The following is a 24,240-nucleotide window of genomic DNA, read 5'->3' as shown; positions in this document are numbered from 1 at the left end:
AGCCTCAGTCCTGGTGAACCACTGTGCACCACATCACTCAAGCACCGTATTCAGCAGTGAGGGGGAGGATGGAATTTACATTCATCAGAATGATCCAGCGTTACGTTGTTTTCAACTTATCTTTTTTATTTTGGAGCCTTTTCTTTGGCCATGAAATCTTTATACATTATGGATGAAAGAGAGTAAAACAGACACTGTTTACATATGAAAAAAATTGCAAAAGTACAAAAACAATACACATTTTTTAAGGATTCACCGGAGAACAAGTCTTTTATTCACTGGTGGGGGAGCGTTTAAGATGTAGATGCTGCCTGATCTTTGTCCAGTAAATAATCATATTTATTGAGTCCCAGCGACCAGAGTGATGTTTTGGAAGTCCGTTAGTTATGACTGGTGTCAAAAGAAGCTCCACATGACAGACCAGGAGATTGTTAAAGGGTTTGGAAATAAAATCCTGAAAGTTGGTATTTACAACTAACTGGAAGTTTGGAGTAGTGATGGAACATAGTTGGCTGGATGGAAACGGTCCTTGTGTTTCCATCACATTTCACATCATCATTACTGAACCACTGATCCTCATGGAGGTCACAGAGCCACTTTCCTTTAAGCTGCTTGGACTCTGGCTTATCATAAAAAGACCAGTGAAAATCAATTATATCCTGCAGGTTTAGGTTTTAGCTTATTCAGCATTTTCACATTCAAACAAAAGAAACATTAAATGAACAAGGTTTAAGTGCAATTACAGGTCTCAAAAACACAGATGTCTCTATATTAAGGCTGCTGGTTAATATTGCTCTATGTTAATGTCAGAGCTACATCACTGTACACTTCCACAAGCTTGTGTTCAAATCTGTTGCTGCCTGCCTGGTCCAGCAGGGGGAGCCCTCATCAGCAGGAAATGAAAAGGGTGTTGAGAGACTGCTGACTTGGTGGTCGGTCCAAAGGTCCCCCAGCAGACAGAATCTCACAGGCGGCCAGTTCATGATAGAGAGCATTGAGCACCTCCAGGATGTGGGCTTTTCCTGTGCAACAACAGGACAGATGTGAGCACCAAAGGAAGCCAGACACACACGCTCTGAGCTGGGAGACAGTAAGAGCCTCAGCTTTTACTCTTTATTTGAGATCAACAGACCGTGATGAGGGTCACTGCACGACTCCAAAGTGCTGAGCAACATTTTCCCGAGAGACCTCCGTGAGACATTCTGTCATGTGGAAAAGACATTTTTAATCCTAACAATTGTGAAGGGTTCCTGTTAATGCATCAGCTCCTGGGGCTAATTTCCACCTCTCTGGCGTCACTATTCTCCAAAGTGAAAACAATGGAGAGACAGTGGTGCTCAAAGCTGACTCCAGAGATTCTGGGACGAGTGTCCTCAAACAATGTGAAGGAACATTTCTCATTAGCGTGTCTTTTTCATGTGTGGCCAGAGGAAGTCATTGTGAGGGTGGATTACTCTCAAATGACAACCAGGCGGAAGATTCCCTTTGAAACTCAGCAGACTTTGATTTGACGGGACAGTTGTTACTACGACGTTTTGAGCGGCGCTGCAGCTAAACCTGTTTCTGAATGAAGCGGGATTTGCTTCAGCTTGCTGCTCACCAGGTCTCTGAGCTGCTGCAGGAGCTGCAGGATGTCCACCAGCTTCTCCTCCACCAGCGACAGGCGAACTCGCTCCGTCTCCAACATCTGCAGCTCCAGCTGCAGCAGCTCCGTCTTCTCTGCTTTCTGCTGCAGCTCCTGAACCAGAGAGTCCTTCATCTGCAAGACACAGCAGATTCCTCATATTATCATGGATCTTTAGATGGATCCCTCACTCAGCCCGGGAAATTCGATGGGTATTAGAAAACACGTCACTCATTCATTACTCCCAACATGAATGAGTAGTGTGTTGATGTTTATTAAAACATCCTTTATATGAGTGATATAGAAGTGGTTTAAATCAAAATAGGAGCAGTTAAAGTTCTGCCAGAGGGTTGAAGTGGCTTCTCAGCCCACGTGTTGGCGTCCCTGCCAACACTGAAGGAAATCTCTGCTGTGGAGCTTCATGTGATGGTGAAATGAAGGCCAAAGGTCACATCCTGCACATCCACAAAGCCTCACTGTCACGACGCTGTTTGGTTTGTCTTCTCCAGCGCAGAGATGTTCTGGAAACATTACGTCACCCACCCCCTTCTGCTTGTTTTCCCGTGTTGTAAAAATACAGCTTGACTCCAACAAGAGAGCTTTAATTCATGTTGCTGGCGTGGGGATTAGGGCGGAGTGTTCCTGTGGTCGGGCCCGGCGAGACGCAGCTGCAAACACACACAGGGAGGTTCTGCTGCTCGTGGTGCTGGTGTGGTCGGCTGCATGCGGTTTACCTTCGGAAGACCTCCACTTTCACAACAACTTCAACAAACAGCTCACAGCCACAAAACGAGCATAATGTAAAGAAAAGGTTGTCCAGAGAAAACAGCTTCCAGGAGCCCACCCTGGAGCGATGGAGGCCAGGCAGCATTCATACCTGCTCCACGTCGAGTTCCTCTTGGCTCTCCCTCAGCTCCAGCTCCTTCTGCAGCCTGGTCACCCTCTCCAGGAGCTCCACCACAGCGCTGCAGCTCTCCTCACTCCTCAAGCTCCCAAAGTTAGACATCAGCTTTTTGAAAGCCTTGTTGTCGCACCTGAGCCACAAGCAGAGGTCACACGTTGACACACACCTGCACCGCTTTGCCAGGAGCTGGCGAGGACGTGGAGGTGGAGGTGGTGGAGGTGCTGTACCGTTCTCCGCAGCAGGACAGCCTGCTCAGGATCCTCTTGACCTCAGTGATCTGCCTCTGCTGCTCTCCGGTCCACTTTTCCTCCTCTTCATCAGAGGCTGCCTGGCCCTCCACTGACCGAAGAAGCTGCTCCTCCACTAGACGCCACAGAAAGCCCTCATTGTTACTCTGACCTCGATTGTGTGCTTGTCCTTCACCTTCATCGCAGAATGAACCTCAGTGGATGTTAGAAGGGTTGAATACTTCACATCATGCTGCAACGCTAATGCTAGGTTAGCTTTCCTGCTTAATTAAGCTGGTTATTTCTCACATGTTCACCAGGAGGATCAGGTCTTACTGGTATCTGGTGTGGCCACAGCTCGGCCCGTGGGGGAGCAGCGGCCATGTTGCGACTCTGACCAACACCCCTGGCTTTGCCTGCAGCCAGCGTTCAACTGCCCCTCGACCCTGCTGCTGCCTGGGAGGGGCACTTTGGGCACCTCCGACCTGAAACAGCACAGTAACACACAGATGGAGCAAAAACTGCGGACAAGTATCGAGCCACGTCTACAGGCGCCATAATGATTTTATAGAGGCCTGTGATGGTGCAGAGCGACCCTGGGTGGGGTAATTGAAGCCAGACTTTCTATCTGAAAGGCATTTTTACAGTAAAGTGGCTCGATGACACAACGCTGCTGTTTCCCTGCAGAAAAAAACACATTTGTGAAAGTTGGAAAGATTTCTAATAGGTGTCCAACATCTGTTTTGTCTTTAATCATCAGTACATGAAAATACGAGCTTTCTTCCATTTCAGTATCTTGTTCAAGGATTATTGAATCCACACAATCAGTTGCTTCAGGGAAGAAAAGGGAGATGTTGTTTGAGGCGTTCAATTGCTATATAATAGTTTGGATTTTCGAGCTCTCTCCTGCTGTTTGCTCTTTTGTGTTGAGGAAATCCGATAGGGGGCCTTTGTAAATCACAGCCTAAGTGTTTCCAGATGATAACGTCTGGCTGGGGAAAAGGGCAAAATCTCAAAAAATGCTTTTAACAGCCCGATTCTGAAAAAAGAGAACAAAAACAAAGTTGCTCGTGCGTGTTTCCTGTCGACATGAGCAGGTTACGTTTCCCTGCATCTGTGCAACGCTCCGGTCCCTCCGCAGAAACAACTGGCTTCACCCACAGTCAATAATTGCAGCGCGATTTCAGGCAATCAATCAGAGAGCAATGTTTACGTTAGTGGGGGCCACACTGCAGGAAAAAGTGAGTTCACAGGGGCCAGCAGCTGCAGTCGGGCCAACATGGAGCTGCAGCATGAATGTGAACACACATGCAGCTTTGCTGGTTGCTGTGGTGATGCTCAGACTCTGGAATGAGCCGGCGGAGGGCTTTCTTCAGCGTGACTAATGGCATTTTAATTGTAAGTCGTTGGGGGGAACGCCGCGGCTAGTGCCCAGTGAATACTGTAGCCGGGCCACGGCTACTGGGTCAGACCTTTGAGGAGCAATAAAGTTTAACTGTGCTTGTGTCGGGACTGAGGGCACTTTGCTACATCGCCTAGCAGAAAATAGCGCTGGGGCAGTGTATTTAAAGAAGGCTTATGTAGCCTCTGGAAGGCTAATTTTGCTGTGGGCCCGGGGGCTCTCACTAGACATGAAGAGCTCAGCTGTGTCAGAGCATTTCTAATTATAGGAACCTCCACCTTAACCAAAAAAATCTTGCAATTCTTTCGGCCTGTCAGAGCTGGTTGGAGCTGGAGCAGGACCCCTAGAGTCCTCCAAGCGCTACTTCCAGTGTGTCGCTGAAGCAGGAGAAGCTTCATCAGGCCTCTTTTCTTCGAAGGCGTAAAAAATGGGAGTTGGAAGTTGTGTTTACATAGCTAACAAATGAAATCAAGGCCTCTCGAGGTAACTGGTGCAAGACTTTTATGACACAAAACGTCTCGACACCTCTGCTAGTGGGAGGCACAACGTTGGGCTCGTAGACCTAAAAAGAAGAGGAAGCAGTCCAAAATGCCTGGGTGGCATGAGTTATGATGCCTGGTATTTCTGCTGAGGCAAGCATCCCTTCCAGGCAGCGCGGCACGTTTAAGAGCTGCTCAACCGGGAGGCTGCACACTATCACACTTCCTGGAGCATGTCCCCCCACATTAGTGAGAGGGGGACATGCTTGGGGCACCACCTGCTCCTCACACTCCGCCTTGGCGGATAAATAGTTTGCTAGACCCTCCTCTCCCCACAACCACCATCCAGCCGGTGAAAAGGCTGGAGGCTTACAGCTCCCCTGGGGCTCCCTGGCTGCCTCCAGAGGTCCCGGCTTTATGGACGCGCACAGCAAAGGTCTGCAGGCTTGTCCACAGAAAGAAAAGTGAGATTTGAGCTTTCAGTCTTGACTAAACAATGCCTCCTTAGGTGCCCTCAAAAACAAAGAAGCAAGAGTGACATTATTGCGCAATCCACATTGCTACACGGCCCTGTGGGACCCAGCAGCCTCGTGCTAATCTCATTACTGATCGCAGCAGTTTAGAGGTAAGCCACAGGATAAAGTTATGGTGGACGCAGCCTTTAACACGGGGCGGCCTCTCTGAGCCCTCCGCACCTAAACGTGCACCCTGACACTCGCACACTGAGCACTGAAAGTGGACCGGCTGGTTTCTAAAGCTGGACAATGTAAAGAGCCTCAACTGCCAGCGGTCCCTCTGTCACTACCCCTGGGTACCGAGGGGCTCTCTGGGATTATTCATGGTTGCTAAGAACCCCGGGACGGGGGTGCTTGTGTGGTATTGTTCGTCTGGGTGCAGAGTGGAAGAGCTCAGGCTGATTGATGAACAGCCGAGGGTCTCCATGAACAGAGCTTTCCTTGACAAGTCGAAGCCTTTGTGGAGTTGAATTATTTGAAATTAGAAAATCAATGGAGGGGCAGCAAAAGGACTTTGGAACGCAGCCCGTCTGGGTTCGAGAGGAGACAGATATTGTGTTTAAATGTGCTGTTTAGAAGCATCTGAAGGCAGATCATAGTAATGCCTTCAATCATAGGTCTGGGTGTGTTCAGCCTCAGGTTAATAATAACATCACTGAAGGATGATGTTATGACCTTTCACAGACATCTGGTACCTTAGAAGTCCAGACATGCCGACAGTAATTATATGGTTGGAATAGAAAGAACAGACAGAGAGAAACTCTGAACCAAAGGCTTGTACTGTTTGGAGCAGCACAATTACAACCCAAATGAGGTGTTCCCCTCAGGAGCCACACACGATGCCGCTTTAATAAGCTACAACAATAGTAAACCACATCCAGTCTTCGGATTTTCCGGACAGGACGCAGATAAACACAGTCATCTTCGCTCTATTGGATGATGTTTCATCACGTTCCCCCCTGACCCTGGAAACATGGGTCAGGGGGAACTTTTTTGATCTGGTTCAGCGTTCCGGGCTGTGGAATCCAGAGGTTGGTTCTTTCACCTGCCGACCTGCCACACTGGGCTGGACCGGGTCACCTCACGGGTACTGGACTCAGTAAAGATGCAGCCCTCTTACCTGCCATAGCGCAGCTCCGATTCCAGCTGGAGGATGTGTCTCTGCAGCGCTGGCACCTGCCCGGCCTTGGCCTCCAGCTCCTTCACCTTCTTCATGCTGCTGAGGATGGCCTGCCTGGCCTCCTCCACCTTCCTCCTCATGTCCACCTGCTCCCTCTTCAGCGTCTGGTTACACTCCTCCAAGGCAGCCACAGCCTCGTCAGACCGCCACAGTTCCTGCTCCAGCCTCTTGTTATGGAGCACGGCTTCTTCTGCCTGTCGCTCCCTGGAGCTCCGCAGCAGCTCCACCTCTTTCAGAAAGTTTTGCAGGCTCTTCAGGTTGCTCTGGTTGCTGCTCGCACTCGTCTGAGCCTCTGCTCTGTGGTTGGAGTGGCTTTTCAAAAGTCCAACCTAAGAAATGTGAACGTGGGAAAAAACAAACAAACAAACCGCTTTTAAAATGCTTTTCCTGCATTTTAAATCAACCAATAAGTTGTTTCTGTGTGCTGTATTGATTAATCGTTCCCTAATCTCCACCGAGGTGACAAAGGTTCTATTCCCTGCTTCACTGCTGGTTTGAGGATGTATCCTGATCAAAGACACCCGTTGATCCTGTATTTGAACTTTTACTGGACATGTGTGGTCATGGTGACCACATAACCCCGTCCCTGATGGTCTAGTGGTCAGGATTCGACGCTCTCACCGTCGCGGCCCGGGTTCGATTCCCGGTCAGGGAAGCAGTTTTATTTCTGTAGTTTGAACTGTGTCTGCCTACCCGCCCCTGGTGGTCCTGTTTGGGTCAGTGTGACATTTGTTGCACTCACTTTGACTATTTCGTAGGAGCTGCAGGGAATTAAAACAGTTGTTTTATTCCCCCCCCCCCCCCAAAAAAAAATGCCAATAATGTTAAACAGAACATTCAATAAGTTTGTAACTGGAACACTAACTATTGATGATATTACAGCGGGATGTGTCAGAGGGCTGCAGCAGCTGACTGAAGCTGTGTGTTCAAGGCTCCTGGAGAGGAAAAGGATCTGCAACTCCCCAACACTCAGTTAGAACTGATCTTCTAGATCCTCTACATGGTGGTGGTTCACGGACCGAGTCCGATCTCCAGGTCTCTCACCTGCAGAGCCAGACAGCGGGCGTCGCTGCTCTGGAGCGCGGCTCGCATATCCTCTATCAGTTCCCTCAGACTCGCGTTTTCATCCTCCAGTTTCGAGATTCGATCCTCTGCCTCCTCCAGCGCCACGATCTCCTCGTAACACTCCTTGGAGCAGGAGCCGACCCTGCAGCCGGTGGCGTGTCGTCCCACCGCGGAGGCGCAGGAGCTCGCCCCTGCGCACATCGGCTTTTCACGCCGCCTCAGGGGGCTCCTCAAGCGGATCTGAGTCTCTATGTGCTCGCTGTCCCTCTGGACCAGCAGCCGCCCGTTCTCATATTGACAGCCCGCCTTGCTGCTGAAGTACCCACACAGCTTAGCGTGGAAATGCCTGAAGGTGAGCTCGTCAGGTAAATGGTCGAACCCCCCCGGAGACTCGGCGTCATCCGCGTCTTTGTTCAGTCCCAGAACTTCACACAAAGCGCTAAAATCCTCAACGGGAATTTTCCCTCCACCCTGATAGTCCATATGATGGAAAATCTCCTGCAGATATTGGTCCAGCCCGGTCGCCAGAACTATAATTTCGTTCTCCACCCCCCGGTCCAGTCCGTAATGGTAGGCTAAAGTACTGACTATCCATTGAGTCCTGCGCGCTGGTCTTCTGTATGGATCAAAAAAGTCGACAGCATCCATCATGGTTACTGCGCAACATCATAGTTCCTCAGAGAGCTCTGGTCCCGTGTCCATCCTCTGTGCAGAACCTCTGTGCAGAACCTCTGTGCAGAACCTCTGTGCAGAACCTCTGAGGAACCTCTGAGGCCTGACGGACGAAGGCGTGTGTTAAAACAGCGGATTTGAATCTAGCACTGCCCCCCAACCAGGGGAGTCGGTTACAGGCGCAGAACGCGCCCATACAGACGTTGCCGTCAGTTGTAATTGAGACCAGGTGTGTAAACCTTTTTTTTTTTTTTCAACCATAAGATTTTTGTTTTTACATCGTGAATATTCGGCTGTTGTGGAGCACGTGACCCTGGGTCGGCGCACCAAAGCGTTCTGCGTTACTTGTTACTTTGTTCCGATTAGGCTCCTTCTGCAGCCGGCTGACGCGCGTGCTCGTTGCATCTCTCCAGGTTTAAAACGAGCAAAATTAACCTGTGAATGAAATAAACCAAAATAATTGTTTTTGATCCAAGAGAAGTGATTTAGCCACTAAAACTACCTGTTACGGTCCTTTTCTGTCCGTAGTTTCCGAGCTTTAAAGTCCCTGGTGGTCTAGTGGTCAGGATTCGGCGCTCTCACCGCCGCGGCCCGGGTTCGATTCCCGGTCAGGGAACGCGTTTTATGTTGTCGAATCCCTTTGAGGCAACAATAATATATCCAGTAAAACAAAGATTTTCTCTCACAGCTCTTCTCTGCCTGTAGTTACGTTCATCTCAATAAAGGGAAAAGATCAAAAGTTGTGTTCTTCCATTTCTTATCGCACAGCCCGACCTAAATGGCGTTTATCTCTAAAGGGATCAATAAAGTACCCTGATTTTTCAATCAGGAAATGATTTGTCTGGAAGGAAGGAAGGAAGGAAGGAAGGAAATATAGGTTAGCTGAACCGATAGCTCAAAGCAATTTTGGGAAAAGAGAATTGATTTTGAGTATCACGACAACACAGAATAGTTTGTTGAAAGAGGTCGTTTTGTTAATCACGTTAGTCTCGCGGTAAAGTTTGACGGTTGTCGGACAGCAAATTAAAATTTCCAGACTGCACCGAAAGGCCACACCCACGTCATTCACCACAGCGGTTGCTATGGTGACGCAGAGAAGCAAATCACAGGTAGGACGACTCCGCTCTTCAAACTCTTCTCTGGATTGAAATTGTACCAAAGCGGTTTGTGGCTCGACAGATTCGATCTATTATATAAAGAACAGATGAATTTTTTTAAAAAAAAGAACTGTAATGTGTAAGTGACATTGACAATATAGATGATGTGTGTATCTTCGCATACAGGATACACACGCAGACACACGCGCACATGCACATCTCCCTGGTGGTCTAGTGGTCAGGATTCGGCGCTCTCACCGCCGCGGCCCGGGTTCGATTCCCGGTCAGGGAACTCGTTTTACTGACCTTAGGTCCGTGTCTAAAAAAGGATCATGAGAACATTAATTAATAACCCAATATTTACCTTCCTTTAAATCAATGAAGCCCTTGATATTCTAAACATCAAAGCCAAAGGGCTTTGAGTATAAAGCAACCAACTGTTATATAACCTTGAGTTACTACTGCTTATATAGTGCACATAGCAACAATAGTGCACGTCACAAGTCACAATATGTGTGAAAATGAGCTGCTTGGCGGAGGTCTGCGCTCTCTGTGTACTCTCCTTTATTTAAAGCTGTTATCTCTGTATCCTCCTACACTAGTCCTCCGTGGAGGACATTAGTGGAGATGATTATCCCCCACCCACAGCAGACCACTGCACTACCTTTGGTCCCTGTCAATTAAGTTAAACTCATTCTTATGTTGACATCTTGTTTCCTGGGACTAACTAGTTGCCATCAAGGTTCCATTTCCATGTATCGATATTTCAAAATAAAACCTTTTTTCCCCCCTTTTTTCAGTATTCTAATTACCTTACAAAGTGTGTGGGGTATTTCCCCCCCAGTAGTCAGGAGGCTCTAGGCTACCATTAGGTTTAGTGCAAATGCTAATCTTAATTTACCGTTTTTTTCCAGGTCCAATGAGCAAAACGTCAGAAACAAATCTTTGTGACTCAGATAAAGGCCTGGAACGAGACTCTGAGGCCGACCTGTTGGCCTCAGATCATGGCCCAGTTCCTACACACACAGAGGACGGCTCCTATTTTGTCACATGGACATTTCAAATGGCCATGGCTGTCCCAAGAAGCAGTTCTGGTACCAGTAGAAGGGAATTTTAAAGAGAGTGAGATCGTCTATTCAGTTTCTGATTCATTTGTTGTCTTCTGTTTTCAGGAAAAGATGCTGAATTCCCCAAAGCCCCAGAAAAACCCACCAAAAAAGTTCCAACCTCTGTGTGTGTGAAAGCTGAAAGTTGCTATCATGTTGAAGTGAAGCTACCAGCTGATGCGGAGACGGCCGGCGTGGACCTGATCGCGTTCGGCGCCGTTGCGAAAATCCTCAAAGACGACAAGTTCGAGGTGACTGTGATGCTTGTGGCCTCATCGCGGTGCAAAAAAACCGACAAAAAAGCAGCTTTCCACGACCTTCACGCATAAATCTGATGTGTAAAAACAGATTCTAAGGACGTGGCAGGAAGGAGATCGGACGTGGTTGGTTTGGAGCCAGGATTTCAGGCTCCGAGTCGACAGGGACAGAGTGATCCGTTTTAGTCAGGCTAAGATCAGGCTCCAGATATGGAACAGCAAAGACCAGCTGTCTGGCCTGGCCCGCCTCGAGAGGCTGAAAACCCTGAGGCTGCCGCAGGGGCCGTGTGAAGATGCAGCAGACCTGTGTGGTGAGTTCCAGTCAGGTCCAGTTTATCACCATGACGACAGACACACCGCGTCTGTGCTCTTAGTAATGGTCATGTGATTCTAAGGTGGCGTCAGGACTCTGGTTCAGAACTTGAGAACCACGTGTATGAGAAAGCCTGAGAAATTCACCCTGGTGGCATCTGAAGCAGGTAAATCTGACACCTGATCCCATGAACTGAAGTCCTAATGTCTGAAGTGACTGAAACTAGCCAGTTATTCTATCAGAACCACCAGAAGTCTCAGGCTCCTGGTCCCGGAACAGGTGTTCGGGGCTCCAACTTGAGCTTCTGTTTATGCACACATCTTTGTTGTCACATGACAGGAGTTGGCCACGCCCCCCCTGAAGCTTTCGACCTGAAGGAGGTGATGAAGAGCGGCGCTGTGTCAGCTGAAATCGACCCTGTGTGTCTGCTGGCAGGGAAGTGACCTTTGACTCACACGGCCGTCTGACCGCGTCAGCTCTGTGACCAGCTCCTTCTGACCCACAGGTGAGACCTCACTGACCCAGTCCTTCAGCCTTTACTCCAGCGGTGTGTTTGAGGTCATGTGCGACATTTCTCTGGACCGGCCGTTAATATCTGACCAACTGAAGGCTGAACTCAACCCACTGGCCATCACCATTCTGTCCGCTAAATCACTGCCCCCGTCACATGACCTGCAGGTATAACCTCAACGCATGGAGTCCCTACACAGGTGACATACATGATCCTCCCTGACCTATAATTTGTCTCGTTAACAGGACACGTGTGCACCTGTGTATTGCCAGTACAAGTTCCTTAACTCCAACGTGCACCGCACAAACTATCATAAACACGCCACCAATATTCACTTTGAGGACACAAATGTGGTCCTGACTGGCCTGATGAACCAGGACGAGCTCAGAGAGTTCCTGTCCGGTCCCCCTCTGGAGATAGAGGTTCACGATCGGGACAGAAAAGGTCCAGAACCAGCTGGAACGTTTGGACCTGACAGCAGTCATTTAAAGCCCAAACCGACAGGAACCAGCTCCTTTGGGGTTGCACACCTGAGTCTCTGTGAGCTGCTGAACAGTCAGAGGAGAATGGAGGTGCATCTGCCCATCAGATGTTGCCCCCCACCTCAGCGCAGACCCGCCCATAGAGGCGTGCCGGGGGCAGCATCCCCGTGGGACGTCCCACGAGGAGATTATGTGGGCGCGAACGCTGGACTCAAGGTGAGGATCGAGATAACGTGTCCCTTCACCGGGGACACAGGCTGTTTGGAGTCTGGTGGTGCGTTTGGACGCATCATCTACCTCCTCCATCACAACCACCTGCCAGTGATGAGCAAACTCAGGTCGCAGATCCTCGGGATTAACGCGGCGGCCCTTCAGCTGGGCTCGGTCCCGCCGGAACACGCAGAGGAAGTCCTGTTCAATTACGGAATCAATTTCAGACACACGAAGACCGACAATCTGGATTTTGTTTCGGGGTTCCATGTGATGGACAACCGGAGGCACATCTTCGTTCTTGAGGGGCTGAAAGACAAAGCAGTGAGGAGACTGTGGGAGTCCGTTCCGATGACGTAAGACCAGAAACCACCGAAACAGCTGAGAGTCCGATAAAAACGCTCAAACCCGTGTGACACGTTGCAGGGCGAACGCCAGAGAGGAGGAGCAGATGAGAGTCTTCTACAACTCCAACCTCAGCTTCAACAGGCGCATTTATGGCGCGCTGGATGTGGCTCTGAGCCCGATCCACCTGTCACAGCCGCTGGAGGACTTCATGAAGCAGCCGCTCCTCTACACCAGAGGACTGATCCCCCACGCCTGCTTCCAGTCCTTCACAAGGTTCCCCAAACGTCTCACAGCCAGGTTTTAGTGGTAGGATCAATCCCAAATCCTCCAAATGACGTCACCTGCTCGTTTCCTGCTTAGGTTGAGTCAGCTTTGTCAAGCAGAGCAACTGAAAGAGGTGGTGCAGAGAAACCTCTTTCCTTCAGACCGGATGATCGTCAGCCTGAGGAAGATGTTTCACACTGAGCGGCGTGAGGAAAAGCTCCACGTGGACAGTGAGGACGATGTCCCTCAACCGTCCGTCAGGGAAAAAAACCGCCCTCCGCTGGACACTCGCAACAGAGAGTACACCACCAAGAAGGTCACGCCGCACAAGAACCTAATTCAGGTTTGGAGTTTAGAATGATTTTTGAAGGACTCGGACTTGTTAGAGCTGCTTTTATTTGAGGATCCTTTTTGCAGGAGAACATCAGAAAGGTTGGAGAGCCAAGCGAGCGGTCAGAGACGACAAAGGCAGCGGTTCTGAGGACGGACCCGTCCGACTGCAGGCGAGACTTCATCTACAGCATCCAGACATTCAGCTCCAAAGAACAAGCCAAGGAGCTGCTTCGCCAGCACATGGCTCAGGTCTGGTGGACGCACTGAATGGTGCCGTTTTTGTGAGTTGTGATGGACTCCGCGGCGTTCTCTCTGCTCTCAGACGCCAGGGCGGAGGTTCACCTACAGTCAGCACTATCACAGTGCAACCGTGGAGCCGGAGGTCCGGGCGCCCAGAGGTCGCTGCCAGTCGGCTCCCGCGAGTGTCCGCGAGTGGTCGATGAGTACGAGAGGCGACGCGTCCAGGAGGCACCCTAAACAACCTGACGAGGCCCGTGTGGAGGAGCTGGGGGAGGTGCCTCCACTCTTCCTCCCTCTGGATCGCTCAGTGATCCGTCGTAATCTGAAAGTGTTTCTGTTTGTTGCCACTCAGCCTTGGACGGAGAACATTCTTCATGCAAACCTGCTGAAGCCCACACTTTCCCGGGATATCTGGCCCTGGGATCAGCACCATCTGGACTTTCAGCGCTACCAGAAACCTCCTCCATTCTTCAGTCAACCTGTTGTTGCTCCTCACCTGTCTGGTAGGTTGGGCTGGGCCACCTGTAGAGGCTAAAAATGAGGATCCTCCTCAACACATCAGGCTCAGTTAGCATATTCAGCCAAGCTTCCCTCTTCTGTAGCTATAATTTAACAATCCTATCCTCCCTCTCTCTCTCTCTCTATGTCTCTCTCTCCCGTTCTCTAATAGTCAGGATGTCAAGAACGACTCCTAAACCAGTGTAAAAATACAAAGATGAAGTACTGTAGTGCTGCTGTCAATATTTAGGCGTTAAAGTCTCTCGGTTTGAGCCAGACACATTTTTGGATTCACTCTGAGAGCAACTGTTTTGGTTATGAATTCTACATCCTGGATTTTCACTGTGCAGGAGAGGTTCTGCAGCAGGAGCGGCTGAAGGCAGCCAAAGCTCAGAACCCTCGCTGGCTTCAGAAACTCCCCCCCGACAGCAGCCGCAAGCCTCCAGGCAACGCATCCGTCCCACACTTGGGTGGAAACTCAGACCAAAATCAAGATATTCTCAAGGATGAGCACAAGAAGGATTCAGTGAGGAAAGCAGGCCCGGTGCTGAAGGTAGAGTCAGTGGTTTAGAGGATCTGGGGCAGAGCTGCTATGATGAGGACCACCAGAGATGTGTAGAAACAGCCGAGGGTGGGGGAGAACGAGCGTTAAGGCTGTGTGGGCTGCAGACTAAATTCAACAGATTCAAACCAGATGCCCGCAGCATAAATGACATCATAAATGACAATATTGGAGCAATAGAAGTGAAGCCACAGCAGTAGAGTTACAAACCCAAGCTCCAACTTTACAGCTGTAACTAGAGGAACGTCTGTCTGCTCAGCTCTTCGTGGGTTCAACGCTGACGCCGGATAAGTGATAAAATGATCACACTTACTCTAAAGTCCAGTTTTGGGGTGGTGGGGTGTTGGGGTGGGTTCAGCTCAGCGTTAAGGGGAAAAATCCCTTAGTCAGACTCCTCCCAAGGTTCTTTGCCCAACTGCTGAGTTATCCAAATATTTCTGCCCAGTCGACAACTGAAGCCTTTACAATGTGGCACAAAGAGGCCCAGAGGTGGTAGAGTTCCACCGTGAGAGGGAAGCTAATGCACAACTGGGTCCATACGGTGGGAGGAGCTTATTCCAGCAGCGAGCCTGGGGCCCGACACGTGCACAGGGCTGCTGGGGATTACTCAAAGGACTCACTGTTGACGTGAAACTCTGTGTCTGAAGAAAGAAACATGTCCATCATCCTGGGGCCAAACCCAAACGCTTGATGGGACCTTTTTCATAACAACTTGCAGGTCGAGATTTTTTTTTCATGGTCCCATTCGCAGATGGATGTAATAAATGGCAGAATGCGAGTCAGAATTTGCCCCCTTCGCCCCGTCTGTTGCAGCTCTCGCCCCGTCTGTCGCGGCCTCCGCCCCGTCTGTTGCGGCCTTCGCCCCGTCTGTTGCAGCTCTCGCCCCGTCTGTCGCGGCCTCCGCCCCGTCTGTCGCGGCCTTCGCCCCGTCTGTTGCAGCTCTCGCCCCGTCTGTCGCGGCCTTCGCCCCGTCTGTCGCGGCCTTCGCCCCGTCTGTCGCGGCCCTCGCCCCGTCTGTCGCGGCCCTCGCCCCGTCTGTCGCGGCCTTCGCCCCGTCTGTCGCGGCCCTCGCCCTGTCTGTCGCGGCCTTCGCCCCGTCTGTCGCGGCCCTCGCCCCGTCTGTCGCGGCCCTCGCCCCGTCTGTCGCGGCCTTCGCCCCGTCTGCTGCTGCCTTCGCCCCGTCTGTCGCGGCCTTCGCCCCGTCTGTTGCGGCCTTCGCCCCGTCTGTTGCCCCCTTCGCCCCGTCTGTTGCGGCCTTCGCCCCGTCTGTTGCGGCCTTCGCCCCGTCTGTTGCGGCTTCGCCCCGTCTGTTGCGGCCCTCGCCCGGAGTGTCTGTGCTGAGCCAGGGTGCCGATGGTGCCGAGGAACAGACGCTCCGGCTCCTGCAGCCTCACACACGGCTAAACGGAGCAGGTCCAGCTGCACCTCAGGTTGGTTTCACAGTGAAAACGTGCTCAGGTATCAGAGAAACGAGGAGGAATTTGCACTATTGAGGCGGATCCGACTGGTTTTTCAGTGGATCCAGTGAGCAGCGCCGCCCGACAGACGGGGGAGGGTCTGGACCCACCGCTGACACACACCACAGAAACACACATCAAGGTGTCCAGGGGACAGCTGGAGCATCAGCTTTAACAAGACACTAGAAAGCAACTAGAATCTCTGGTTTATTATTCAAGAGTGCAACAGAAGCAGCAAAAGTCCAAACACAGTGGAAAGAGGGGCGGTCGTGGCTGAATGGCGCCGCCGCCGCCTGGGACAGCTCAGAATGTCCTCTCCAGGGGGTGGGAGCAGATGTACGCCCGTTTCTCCAACACCTCCTTGGCGATCTTCTTGATGTTGGCGTCGTTGTTCTCTGGGGCGTCTGGTGAGAATCCAGATGAGCGTTAGCAAACAAGCCTCTGGGGGGGTGTTTGTGTGTGTTGGGGGCGTGGCCACGCCGGTTTCTATGGGAAATTCTGCTCCACATGCAAGTGTTTTGTTCCTGAAATGCAGTTGAGGTGGGGGCTGTTCTCAATTACCAGTTTGTGCTGTACTTACGCTTCTGCAACTGAGTCAACCAGAAGTTGTTCTTGAAGAAGGCCTCGCTGCAGAACGTGTTGGTGAGCAGCACCTACACGAAGAAGCAGGACAAGTTTAGAGGCCTGAAGAGTGTTTCACCGCTCCGGAGAAGGTTCTGTTATGGCTGTAGGGCAATAAAAATGGAGAACGGTCCTAAATCACATGCACACCATTTGGCCCCTGGTCTGTTTGATGGTTCCAAACAACAGTAAACGTCAGGCTTCACTTGCTTTTCTGCTCCAAATGAACCTTTTCAACATGTGAATACATTAAAATCCGTAAAACACTAAACACTGGAACCAGGAGCCAAACAAAGAACTGCCTGTACAACCTAATGAAAGTGAAAACCTGCCACATTTACAGCTTCTTCTCCCGTTAAAAAGCCACAACTGGTCGGATTAAACATCACTGCAGCACAAACAAGCATGTTTTATTACACGCAACCGCTGCTTTATTTAGCTGTCACACACATGGTGTCATGACAACGCCGTGTGTGTGTTTGATCCTCAGTCTTCACCTGCACAGCAGAGGGACAAATGCAGATGTTTGGGTCTGTGAACGCGCCCTCGTTAGCTGAAGCCCTTTTAATGGCTGCCTGAAATAATGCTGATGTGGTAACAGATCCAGATCAGATGGATGGAAAACTGCTTGGATCAAACCGCTGCGGCTTTGGGCAGCAGAATGTTCCATAAATGCGGATTTGTCGAACCTCATGGTCATGATTCCTGAGACCGATGCTAATGGAACGGCTGGTTCTGGAGAGGACCGCTGTCATGGCGTAGAGATGGATCATCACATCTGCAACCTTCTTCAGTACGAGCTGCTCCTCCACTATAGTCTGGAAGCATCAGGAAACAGAACTTACTGCTCGGATCTAAAGCGGGACACACACACTCACACCAGATTTAGCTGGAACATCAGGAATATCAGGAATATCAGGCACATCTGCAGCGACACGCTGCCTCAGAGATGAAACGGGATCATTTGTGCAGAGATTTTCCCAACTACTCCTCCAGATTACTCCCATCCAGGAGGATGACGCAGCAGTTTCAGCATTAATGGGTCAAACTCTGATGAATGTGTTCCAGCTCTTCTCAGGATTCAGGAAACGGGGATTTGGAAAGCTATTCCTGACGGGTAGTTTTGGTTTCTTTGGAAAATTGAGATGACAGCAGCACAAAGGAAACATGGAGCGCCTCGGAATCCGTGACTGGAAAATGTGAGCGCTTCATCACCACGGACACAACGTCCACCCTGCAGCTTCAGGAAGGGTTGATTTCAAAGGAAATGGAATTCCTCAAGCAGCAAACTCCCACTGAGGTTCTTTTCCAGAACGTAAAACAATCATTACCTTTCCATATCTGTACAGCAGGCCCTCCACGGTGGATCCAAAATATTGGACATTCTCCTCCAGCTTCTTTGCACTTTCCTGTAAAGAGAGAAGAACCAGAGCTTCTAACGAGCACTAAAGATCTCCCAAGCTTACAGAAGGCGTCTCCGAAGGGTCTCACAGTCAGACTGGGATGCACCACTCCGTCTTTCCCAGTCAGGCCGAGGTCCACTGAGGAACGCAGTGAGGTTTTGATCTTCTTGCCCACCATGCCCAGAGCCAGACCGATGTTTCCTCTCTTCAGCTCCCTGCAGGCGACAGGAGGACTGAGGTTAGAGGTGGATTAGACTCCGGCAAAGATCTTCTAATGCTGGGTTCTTTAGCTGTGTAGCTATAGCAAACGGTTCTACGCCACCCTAAACGGAACGAGCCTGCCTTTACGTGATGTGTGCACATGTTTAAGGAGCGATATACTTTATTCTCCCCGTTAGGACTTTTCCAGCGTGCTGCATTCCGGTGAGAGCGATATACATCCTCAGGATCTCATTGGTGCCCTAAAAGGAGCCAAGAGGAGAATAACAAACTCTGGCTTTCACCAGTGGTCACAGCTTTGTTGGCCGCCTCCATTAGAAGGGTCTCACCTCAAAGATGGGCAGGATGCGGCAGTCTCTGAGGTAGCGCTCATACGGGTAGTTCTTGGTGTATCCCAAGCCTCCGAGGACCTGAAGAGCCTCGCTGACACAAATCCAGCCTCCCTCGGAGCTGAACACCTGGAGAGCAAAGAGTCAGACTCCCGCTTCCGTGCTGGGGCTCTGCAGCCTGGGAGTGGGGACGGCACGTCCTCACCTTCACCATGGCAGCCTCCAGGGAACAGTCCGGGATTCCTGGTCTGTCCATCATCCCCGCCGTCAGGTAGGCCATGCTCTCCATCACAAAGGCATTGAGAGCCATCCCAGCGAACTTCTCCTGCAGCAGCACACCCACAGACAGGTTGGAGGGTTGGGAGGAGACGCTAAAGGAAAACGGGCTGGACGGCGCCCTACCTGGATCATACCGAACTCAGACAGGCTTTTGGTGAACTGCTTCCTGGTGGCAGCATATTCAGAGGCCGACTCTACAGAACACACGGTGGAAATGGGTCAAACGGAAGCCTGACCATCGTATAGAGCTCCTCTGTGTTTGATCATTGTACCGATCAGTTTCTTGATCATTCCAGACGCACTGCTGCCCATACTGAACCTGCCTGAGTTCAGGATGTTCATGGCAATCTGTCCAACACAAAGAACAACGCCTGTAAAAACCCCTCACATAGGAGACACAGCCTGTTTAAAGCGTACCTTGAAACCACCTCCTACTTCTCCAATTACATTCTCCACAGGGACTGGGACGTTATCAAAGGACACCTCACAGGCTGAAGAGAGAACAGACAAATTCCTCAGTGAGAAGAGAGCCGAGAGGTCAGAGGGCAGCTGAACTACGGCTCCGTACTGTTGGAGCCCCGGATGCCCAGTTTGTCCTCGGCCTTCCCGCTGGTGATGCCTCCAAAAGCCCTCTCCACGATAAAGGCAGTGATCTTCTCTTTCTTCACGCCGTCTACAACCACCTCGGTCTTGGCAAACACCGTCATGACATCTGCCAGGCCTCCATTTGAGATCCAGATCTGAGCACAGAGCAAAAGAGAGGAGGACTGCTGAGGAGCTACGGCGTCAAAGATCCGCCAATCACACGGAAGGTTTGGCTCCCACCTTGGAGCCATTGAGCAGGTAATGTTTCCCATCTTCTGACAGGGTAGCGCGGGTCGTCATGGAGGCGACATCGCTCCCACTGAAACGATTTATTAAGCTCAACAGAGGCAAAGCCAACGATCTCCAGACCAGGTTTCAGTCCCCTCCTGATTTACTGCTTAAATGTTTACAACTGCAGCCGAGAATTGAGTGGGAGCGCAGAGATGATTCTTATCACCGTTAACCAGCCGTGAGAAGAGGTGAAAGCAAACGTCAGGAGAAAATAGATTTGGATGGAAACTGAGTTATTTATAGACGCCACCTGGTGGTCAAAGATAATAAGAATTATAATAATTAGAATCTCTCATTTGGTGGCAAAATTTGATGTAAAGATTGAAAAAATAGATTTTTTTCCTGATTTAAATATAGTAAATACACGTTTTGCTAGCGGTTCACATGTTGGGTTCTTCATGCAGGACACAACAACATGAAGCTGAAACCCTCCTTGATCACCACGAATGGAGCTTTTTACCTTCCGGGTTCCGTCAGGCAGAAAGCTGCAACATGTTCTCCTGACGCCAACTTGGGGAGATACTTCTGTTTCTGGGCCTCATTTCCTGCGATCAGGATCCCCTGAAGCATCAAACGGGCGTTAGCGGATCACACACATGCCTTCTTCTACGTGTGTGTGTGTGAGGATGTGCACTATCATCACCCCAAGCTGGTTGATTTCAGACACACATAAATAATGAGGCTCTTTTCTCCCGCCCAACGAGACGAGGAGCTTTTGACTCCGGACGCTTACCTTCAGTCCAATAGCCTGATGAGCAGCCAGGGTCACAGCAATGGAGCCGTCTAAAGAGATTATCTCTGCCAGACGAGCATACATGGTGTTGGACAACCCGAGGCCCCCTGATAGAAAGAAGAAAGACTTGTAATCGGTGGTACCAGTCAGAGAAGCACGGTACCGTGTGCACCAGTGCCATGGGAGTGGAAGTTAGGATGAACCAGCGGTTGGCTAAACTCTAAATCTGCACTTGAGACCTGACAACATCCAGATTAGGTCCAGCATCATCCTATTTTCATAGCTGTGGCCTATTGTGTTGCACGCCATCAGGGCTCGCTGCCTCACGTTTGTATGTTTCTCTTCAGGTGACACCTGGTAAAACAGCCTGGAGGCTCCTCTAAGGATGATCTGGCCCATCCTTAGAAGACTCGCTACTGTGGAAAACTAGCTGCCTTTGTTTGCTGTTTAGCTAATCATGCAAACACTGATGTAACATCGTTACAGAAGGGTTGTGGGGGGCGTTGTGCACAGGAAAATAAGGACCACGTCATTTACACACACCAGGAGATGATTTTAATGAACCTATTTGTTGCCCCTCGCTGGTCACCCAAGAGAGACTTGTGACTTCCTTGTGAAAATAAAAAGCTAACAGGGACAAAGTGGTTCCACAGTTCCATTACCATATTCCTCCGGAACCATGATTCCAAAGAGGCCAAGCTCCTTCAGACCTTTCATAGTCTCAGGAGGAATCTTGCCTTCTTGGTCAATTTTGGCCGAATCCACTAGAGATCATAAAGAAGAAAGGCTTATTATTAAACGTGATTTAACATGAATCAAAGAGTGAGTGCCTCTCTTTCACCTTCTTCACTGAAGAATCTTTCCACGGGTGCAACGAGCTGCTTGATCTCCTCCAGCTCTTCGTTTCCAATTTGTGGGTAAGGAAAGACTTCATCCTGAAGGGGAAACATGCAATCTTCTGGTCAACCCTCATTATTGTGTCGTTTCACAGTATAAAATCGAAATAGTGACCTTAATCGACAAAAGAAAGAGAGCATTTATCGGGGATAGATGAACAACAAATGCAGAAATATTACTAGAACATTTCACCTCCAATGACTTTGCCAAGAATTGCTCCATAAGTCATTAAATTACCTTGTTCAGCTGACCGAGGAACAAATCTTTAGCATATGCGAGATTTCTGGAGTGAGTTTTAAAAGTCCTCCGATGATGCAGCGGCGTCGTACATTTTCCAGCATTCCTCAAATTACAAACGAGTGGATCCCCGAATTTAACAAATTTAGACAAGACGGATAATCTGCATATATTCATCATTTCTCCTGCATTTAGTTGTTGTTGCCTCTTCAAAATGCATCCAATCCTGGACACAGCGGCCGGTTACCTTTCCCCCGATTATGTCGCACAATGATGACGCAGCAACGGGCGACAGAACATTTTCGGACACCTTCGTTAAACAACGGATTTGTCGCAACTCGCTTTTGTTGCACGTCATATTGACAAAACAGTTGAATAAATGGTAAAATATCAATCACAACGAAAATATTTAAGTCTGAAATTGAAATAATTGCGTCGGCTGTGATCCTATTTCCTTAGGTATCACGCTAAAAACCATCTATTGTGATATTTCCGATAGCCATGAACACAACATAAAAACACAGTTGTATTATAAAGACGCCACTGAATGGCGGTATACACCAACAACTGGTGAGTGAGTGAGTGAGTGAGTGAGTGAGTGAGTGAGTGAGTGAGTGAGTGAGAGAGTGAGTGAGTGAGTGAGTGAGTGAGTGAGAGAGTGAGTGAGTGAGTGAGTGAGTGAGTGAGTGAGTGAGTGACTACAGGAAACAGCTGATGGCAAAATGTGCAAAGGCCTTTTTTTTTTAATCAAAACTGTGACACGTCTATAATAAAGTTTGAACTGTGTGGATCCAGAGGTCAAAGGTCCATGAATAAACTCAACCACTCCAAGAGAACTTGTTTGACTTCCAGATGGTAAAAACCACAGCAGGAGCGACTCACGTTTCCATTATATCGCTTTATTTTGCGTAGTCAACATTGTCACAGTACAGGTTTAACACCATTGTGGTTTCGTCTACGTAGAAACAAAAATGCATAAAATAAGAGCCCCCCCCCCCCCCCCCCCAGCAGTGAGTGAGAGGACGGGCGCCTCAGAATTAAGTCAGAAGCGGCGTTACCTGTGCAACAGGTGACTGAGAGTCTCGAGATTCTATGATCGTTCAACACGTCAGAGGCAGAAAAAGCAGCCGATGATGATGGAAATAATAATAATAATCCTGGTAATAACCATAGTGATAGTAATAACAATGGTAATAATGGTAGTAATAATAATAACCAGGATAATAGCAATAATAATAGCAATAATAATCATAATAATAATAATACTAATGATAATAATAATAACGATGACATAATAATAATAATAATAATAATAATAATAATAATAATAATAATAATAATATATACATATGTCTTCTGCAGAGCTTCTCTCTCCACATGATCAAGCTACATTCTAATTTTCCACATGGGTTTATTATTATTATTATTTACACTGAACGTGCGGCTCTACCTGCACGTGTGTGTCCGGCCTGGAGATTTTACAGATGCCAGAGAGAAGAAAACCAAACAGCTTTGAATGGAAAAAACAAAGAAAACAGGCCAGAAGTCGTCTCAGTGTAAACAAGCATCCGTCAGACGGACCACATGGAGGTCCGAAGTTCTGGTGGAGGTTTGGTGGAGAAGCAGAGCAGGATGGAGATAGAAGGTCAGCATGGAAGCACAGACACACACGGCACATCTGGAGGACTGGAACCAACAACCCAGGCTCTGGAACATGGAAGTGGTTCAACTGGAGCGAGCTCAGATGAGGAGGATGAGGATGATGATGATGATGTGATGATGATGATGGTGGTGATGATGGTGGTGGTGATGGTGATGATGATGATGTGGTGATGATGGTGATGGTGATGATGATGTGGTGATGATGGTGATGATGATGGTGATGATGGTGATAGTGATGATGATGATGGTTGGTGGTGGTGGTTGTGGTGGTGATGATGATGATGATGATGGTGTGATGATGATGGTGATGATGATGGTGGTGATGCTGATGGTGGTGCTGCTGGTGCTGCTGGTGTGCTGGTGGTGCTGCTGGTGCTGCTGCTGCTGCTGGTGCTGGTGCTGCTGCTGGTGGTGCTGCTGCTGCTGTGGTGGTGGTGCTGGTGCTGCTGCTGCTGCTGGTGTGCTGGTGGTGCTGCTGCTGGTGGTGGTGGTGGTGCTGCTGCTGGTGTGCTGCTGCTGCTGCTGGTGGTGCTGGTGGTGCTGCTGGTGCTGCTGGTGGTGCTGGTGCTGGTGCTGCTGCTGCTGCTGGTGCTGGTGCTGCTGCTGGTGCTGCTGCTGGTGGTGCTGGTGGTGCTGCTGGTGCTCGTGCTGCTGCTGCTGTGGTGGTGGTGGTGCTGGTGGTGGTGCTGCTGCTGGTGGTGCTGCTGCTGGTGCTGCTGCTGGTGGTGCTGCTGCTGGTGGTGCTGCTGCTGCTGGTGGTGCTGTGGTGCTGCTGCTGGTGCTGGTGGTGATGATGGTGTGATGATGGTGGTGCTGCTGGTGCTGCTGCTGGTGGTGGTGATGGTGGTGCTGCTGGTGCTGGTGGTGCTGCTGGTGCTGCTGATGGTGGTGGTGTGGTGCTGCTGCTGCTGGTGGTGGTGGTGGTGCTGCTGCTGGTGGTGCTGCTGGTGTGCTGCTGCTGCTGGTGCTCGTGCTGCTGCTGCTGGTGGTGGTGGTGGTGCTGGTGGTGTGCTGCTGCTGGTGGTGCTGGTGGTGGTGATGATGTGATGGTGGTGGTGGTGGTGCTGATGATGATGGTGGTGTGATGATGATGGTGATGATGGTGTCACAGGTGATGAAGCACGACGCTGTCTCATAAGGCACCCTTGAGCAAGGGGTTTGAACTACAGACCTCAGTAAATGACTCATCTAAACTTTCTAAATTTCTTTAGCGATCAGTCAGTGGCTAAAAGTTCTGC

The 24,240-nt window shown here is 49.9% G+C and overlaps 3 protein-coding genes and 3 non-coding genes across 6 annotated transcripts; 4 read left to right on the top strand and 2 right to left on the bottom strand.

The window, feature by feature from the left end:
• Nucleotides 1-105: 105 nt before the first annotated feature.
• On the bottom strand, nt 106-8,626 carry efcc1 (EF-hand and coiled-coil domain containing 1). The gene is made up of 8 exons (XM_057029266.1): nt 7,376-8,626; nt 6,272-6,660; nt 3,092-3,240; nt 2,756-2,891; nt 2,502-2,658; nt 1,601-1,759; nt 1,133-1,202; nt 106-1,022 (listed from the first exon to the last, which is right to left on the bottom strand). Exons 1-8 carry the CDS (start codon nt 8,045-8,047, stop codon nt 889-891), a joined length of 1,866 nt encoding a protein of 621 aa, XP_056885246.1. The 5' UTR covers nt 8,048-8,626; the 3' UTR covers nt 106-888.
• trnae-cuc (transfer RNA glutamic acid (anticodon CUC)) lies at nt 6,915-6,986 on the top strand. Its single transcript has one exon. It is a non-coding gene; the product is annotated as a tRNA-Glu (tRNA).
• On the top strand, nt 8,613-8,684 carry trnae-cuc (transfer RNA glutamic acid (anticodon CUC)). The gene has a single exon. It is a non-coding gene; the product is annotated as a tRNA-Glu (tRNA).
• Nucleotides 8,685-9,385: 701 nt separating this feature from the next.
• Nucleotides 9,386-9,457, top strand: trnae-cuc (transfer RNA glutamic acid (anticodon CUC)). The gene has a single exon. It is a non-coding gene; the product is annotated as a tRNA-Glu (tRNA).
• A 646-nt stretch (nt 9,458-10,103) lies between these two features.
• On the top strand, nt 10,104-20,696 carry cfap92 (cilia and flagella associated protein 92 (putative)). Its single transcript, XM_057030683.1, has 13 exons — nt 10,104-10,259; nt 10,338-10,522; nt 10,620-10,839; nt 10,924-11,007; nt 11,181-11,519; nt 11,598-12,400; nt 12,471-12,665; nt 12,753-12,999; nt 13,074-13,238; nt 13,312-13,503; nt 13,582-13,732; nt 14,078-14,280; nt 20,554-20,696. The coding sequence occupies exons 5-13, from the start codon at nt 11,403-11,405 to the stop codon at nt 20,587-20,589; spliced, it is 2,109 nt and encodes a 702-aa protein (XP_056886663.1). The 5' UTR covers nt 10,104-10,259; nt 10,338-10,522; nt 10,620-10,839; nt 10,924-11,007; nt 11,181-11,402; the 3' UTR covers nt 20,590-20,696.
• On the bottom strand, nt 15,941-21,620 carry acad9 (acyl-CoA dehydrogenase family, member 9). Its single transcript, XM_057030684.1, has 18 exons — nt 21,341-21,620; nt 21,048-21,141; nt 20,869-20,970; nt 20,207-20,313; nt 19,934-20,034; nt 19,423-19,501; nt 19,166-19,337; nt 19,015-19,088; nt 18,870-18,945; nt 18,721-18,791; nt 18,524-18,643; nt 18,319-18,447; nt 18,152-18,231; nt 17,859-17,985; nt 17,699-17,776; nt 17,057-17,185; nt 16,327-16,399; nt 15,941-16,150 (listed from the first exon to the last, which is right to left on the bottom strand). The coding sequence occupies exons 1-18, from the start codon at nt 21,518-21,520 to the stop codon at nt 16,050-16,052; spliced, it is 1,893 nt and encodes a 630-aa protein (XP_056886664.1). The 5' UTR covers nt 21,521-21,620; the 3' UTR covers nt 15,941-16,049.
• Nucleotides 21,621-24,240: the final 2,620 nt, after the last annotated feature.

Source organism: Takifugu flavidus, chromosome 4 (genome assembly GCF_003711565.1).
Source record: "Takifugu flavidus isolate HTHZ2018 chromosome 4, ASM371156v2, whole genome shotgun sequence".
Taxonomy (NCBI): domain Eukaryota; kingdom Metazoa; phylum Chordata; class Actinopteri; order Tetraodontiformes; family Tetraodontidae; genus Takifugu; species Takifugu flavidus.
This window is presented reverse-complemented; position numbering and strand designations above follow the sequence as displayed.

Excerpts from the sequence above, each read along its gene's own strand:
- acad9 (XM_057030684.1), bottom strand. The coding sequence starts at position 21,520 with ATGATGAATATATGCAGATTATCCGTCTTGTCTAAATTTGTTAAATTC. Across the intron at positions 18,644-18,720 it reads CTGAGTTCGGTATGATCCAG|GAGAAGTTCGCTGGGATGGC; the intron begins GTAGGGCGCCGT and ends GTGCTGCTGCAG. Across the intron at positions 17,777-17,858 it reads TGGTGCATCCCAGTCTGACT|GAAAGTGCAAAGAAGCTGGA; the intron begins GTGAGACCCTTC and ends CTCTCTTTACAG.
- efcc1 (XM_057029266.1), bottom strand. The coding sequence starts at position 8,047 with ATGATGGATGCTGTCGACTTTTTTGATCCATACAGAAGACCAGCGCGC. Across the intron at positions 2,659-2,755 it reads CTGTCCTGCTGCGGAGAACG|GTGCGACAACAAGGCTTTCA; the intron begins GTACAGCACCTC and ends CTTGTGGCTCAG. Across the intron at positions 1,203-1,600 it reads TGCAGCAGCTCAGAGACCTG|AATGTCTCACGGAGGTCTCT; the intron begins GTGAGCAGCAAG and ends TCCACATGACAG.
- cfap92 (XM_057030683.1), top strand. The coding sequence starts at position 11,403 with ATGTGCGACATTTCTCTGGACCGGCCGTTAATATCTGACCAACTGAAG. Across the intron at positions 13,000-13,073 it reads CGCACAAGAACCTAATTCAG|GAGAACATCAGAAAGGTTGG; the intron begins GTTTGGAGTTTA and ends TCCTTTTTGCAG. Across the intron at positions 14,281-20,553 it reads AAGCAGGCCCGGTGCTGAAG|GTGACACCTGGTAAAACAGC; the intron begins GTAGAGTCAGTG and ends GTTTCTCTTCAG.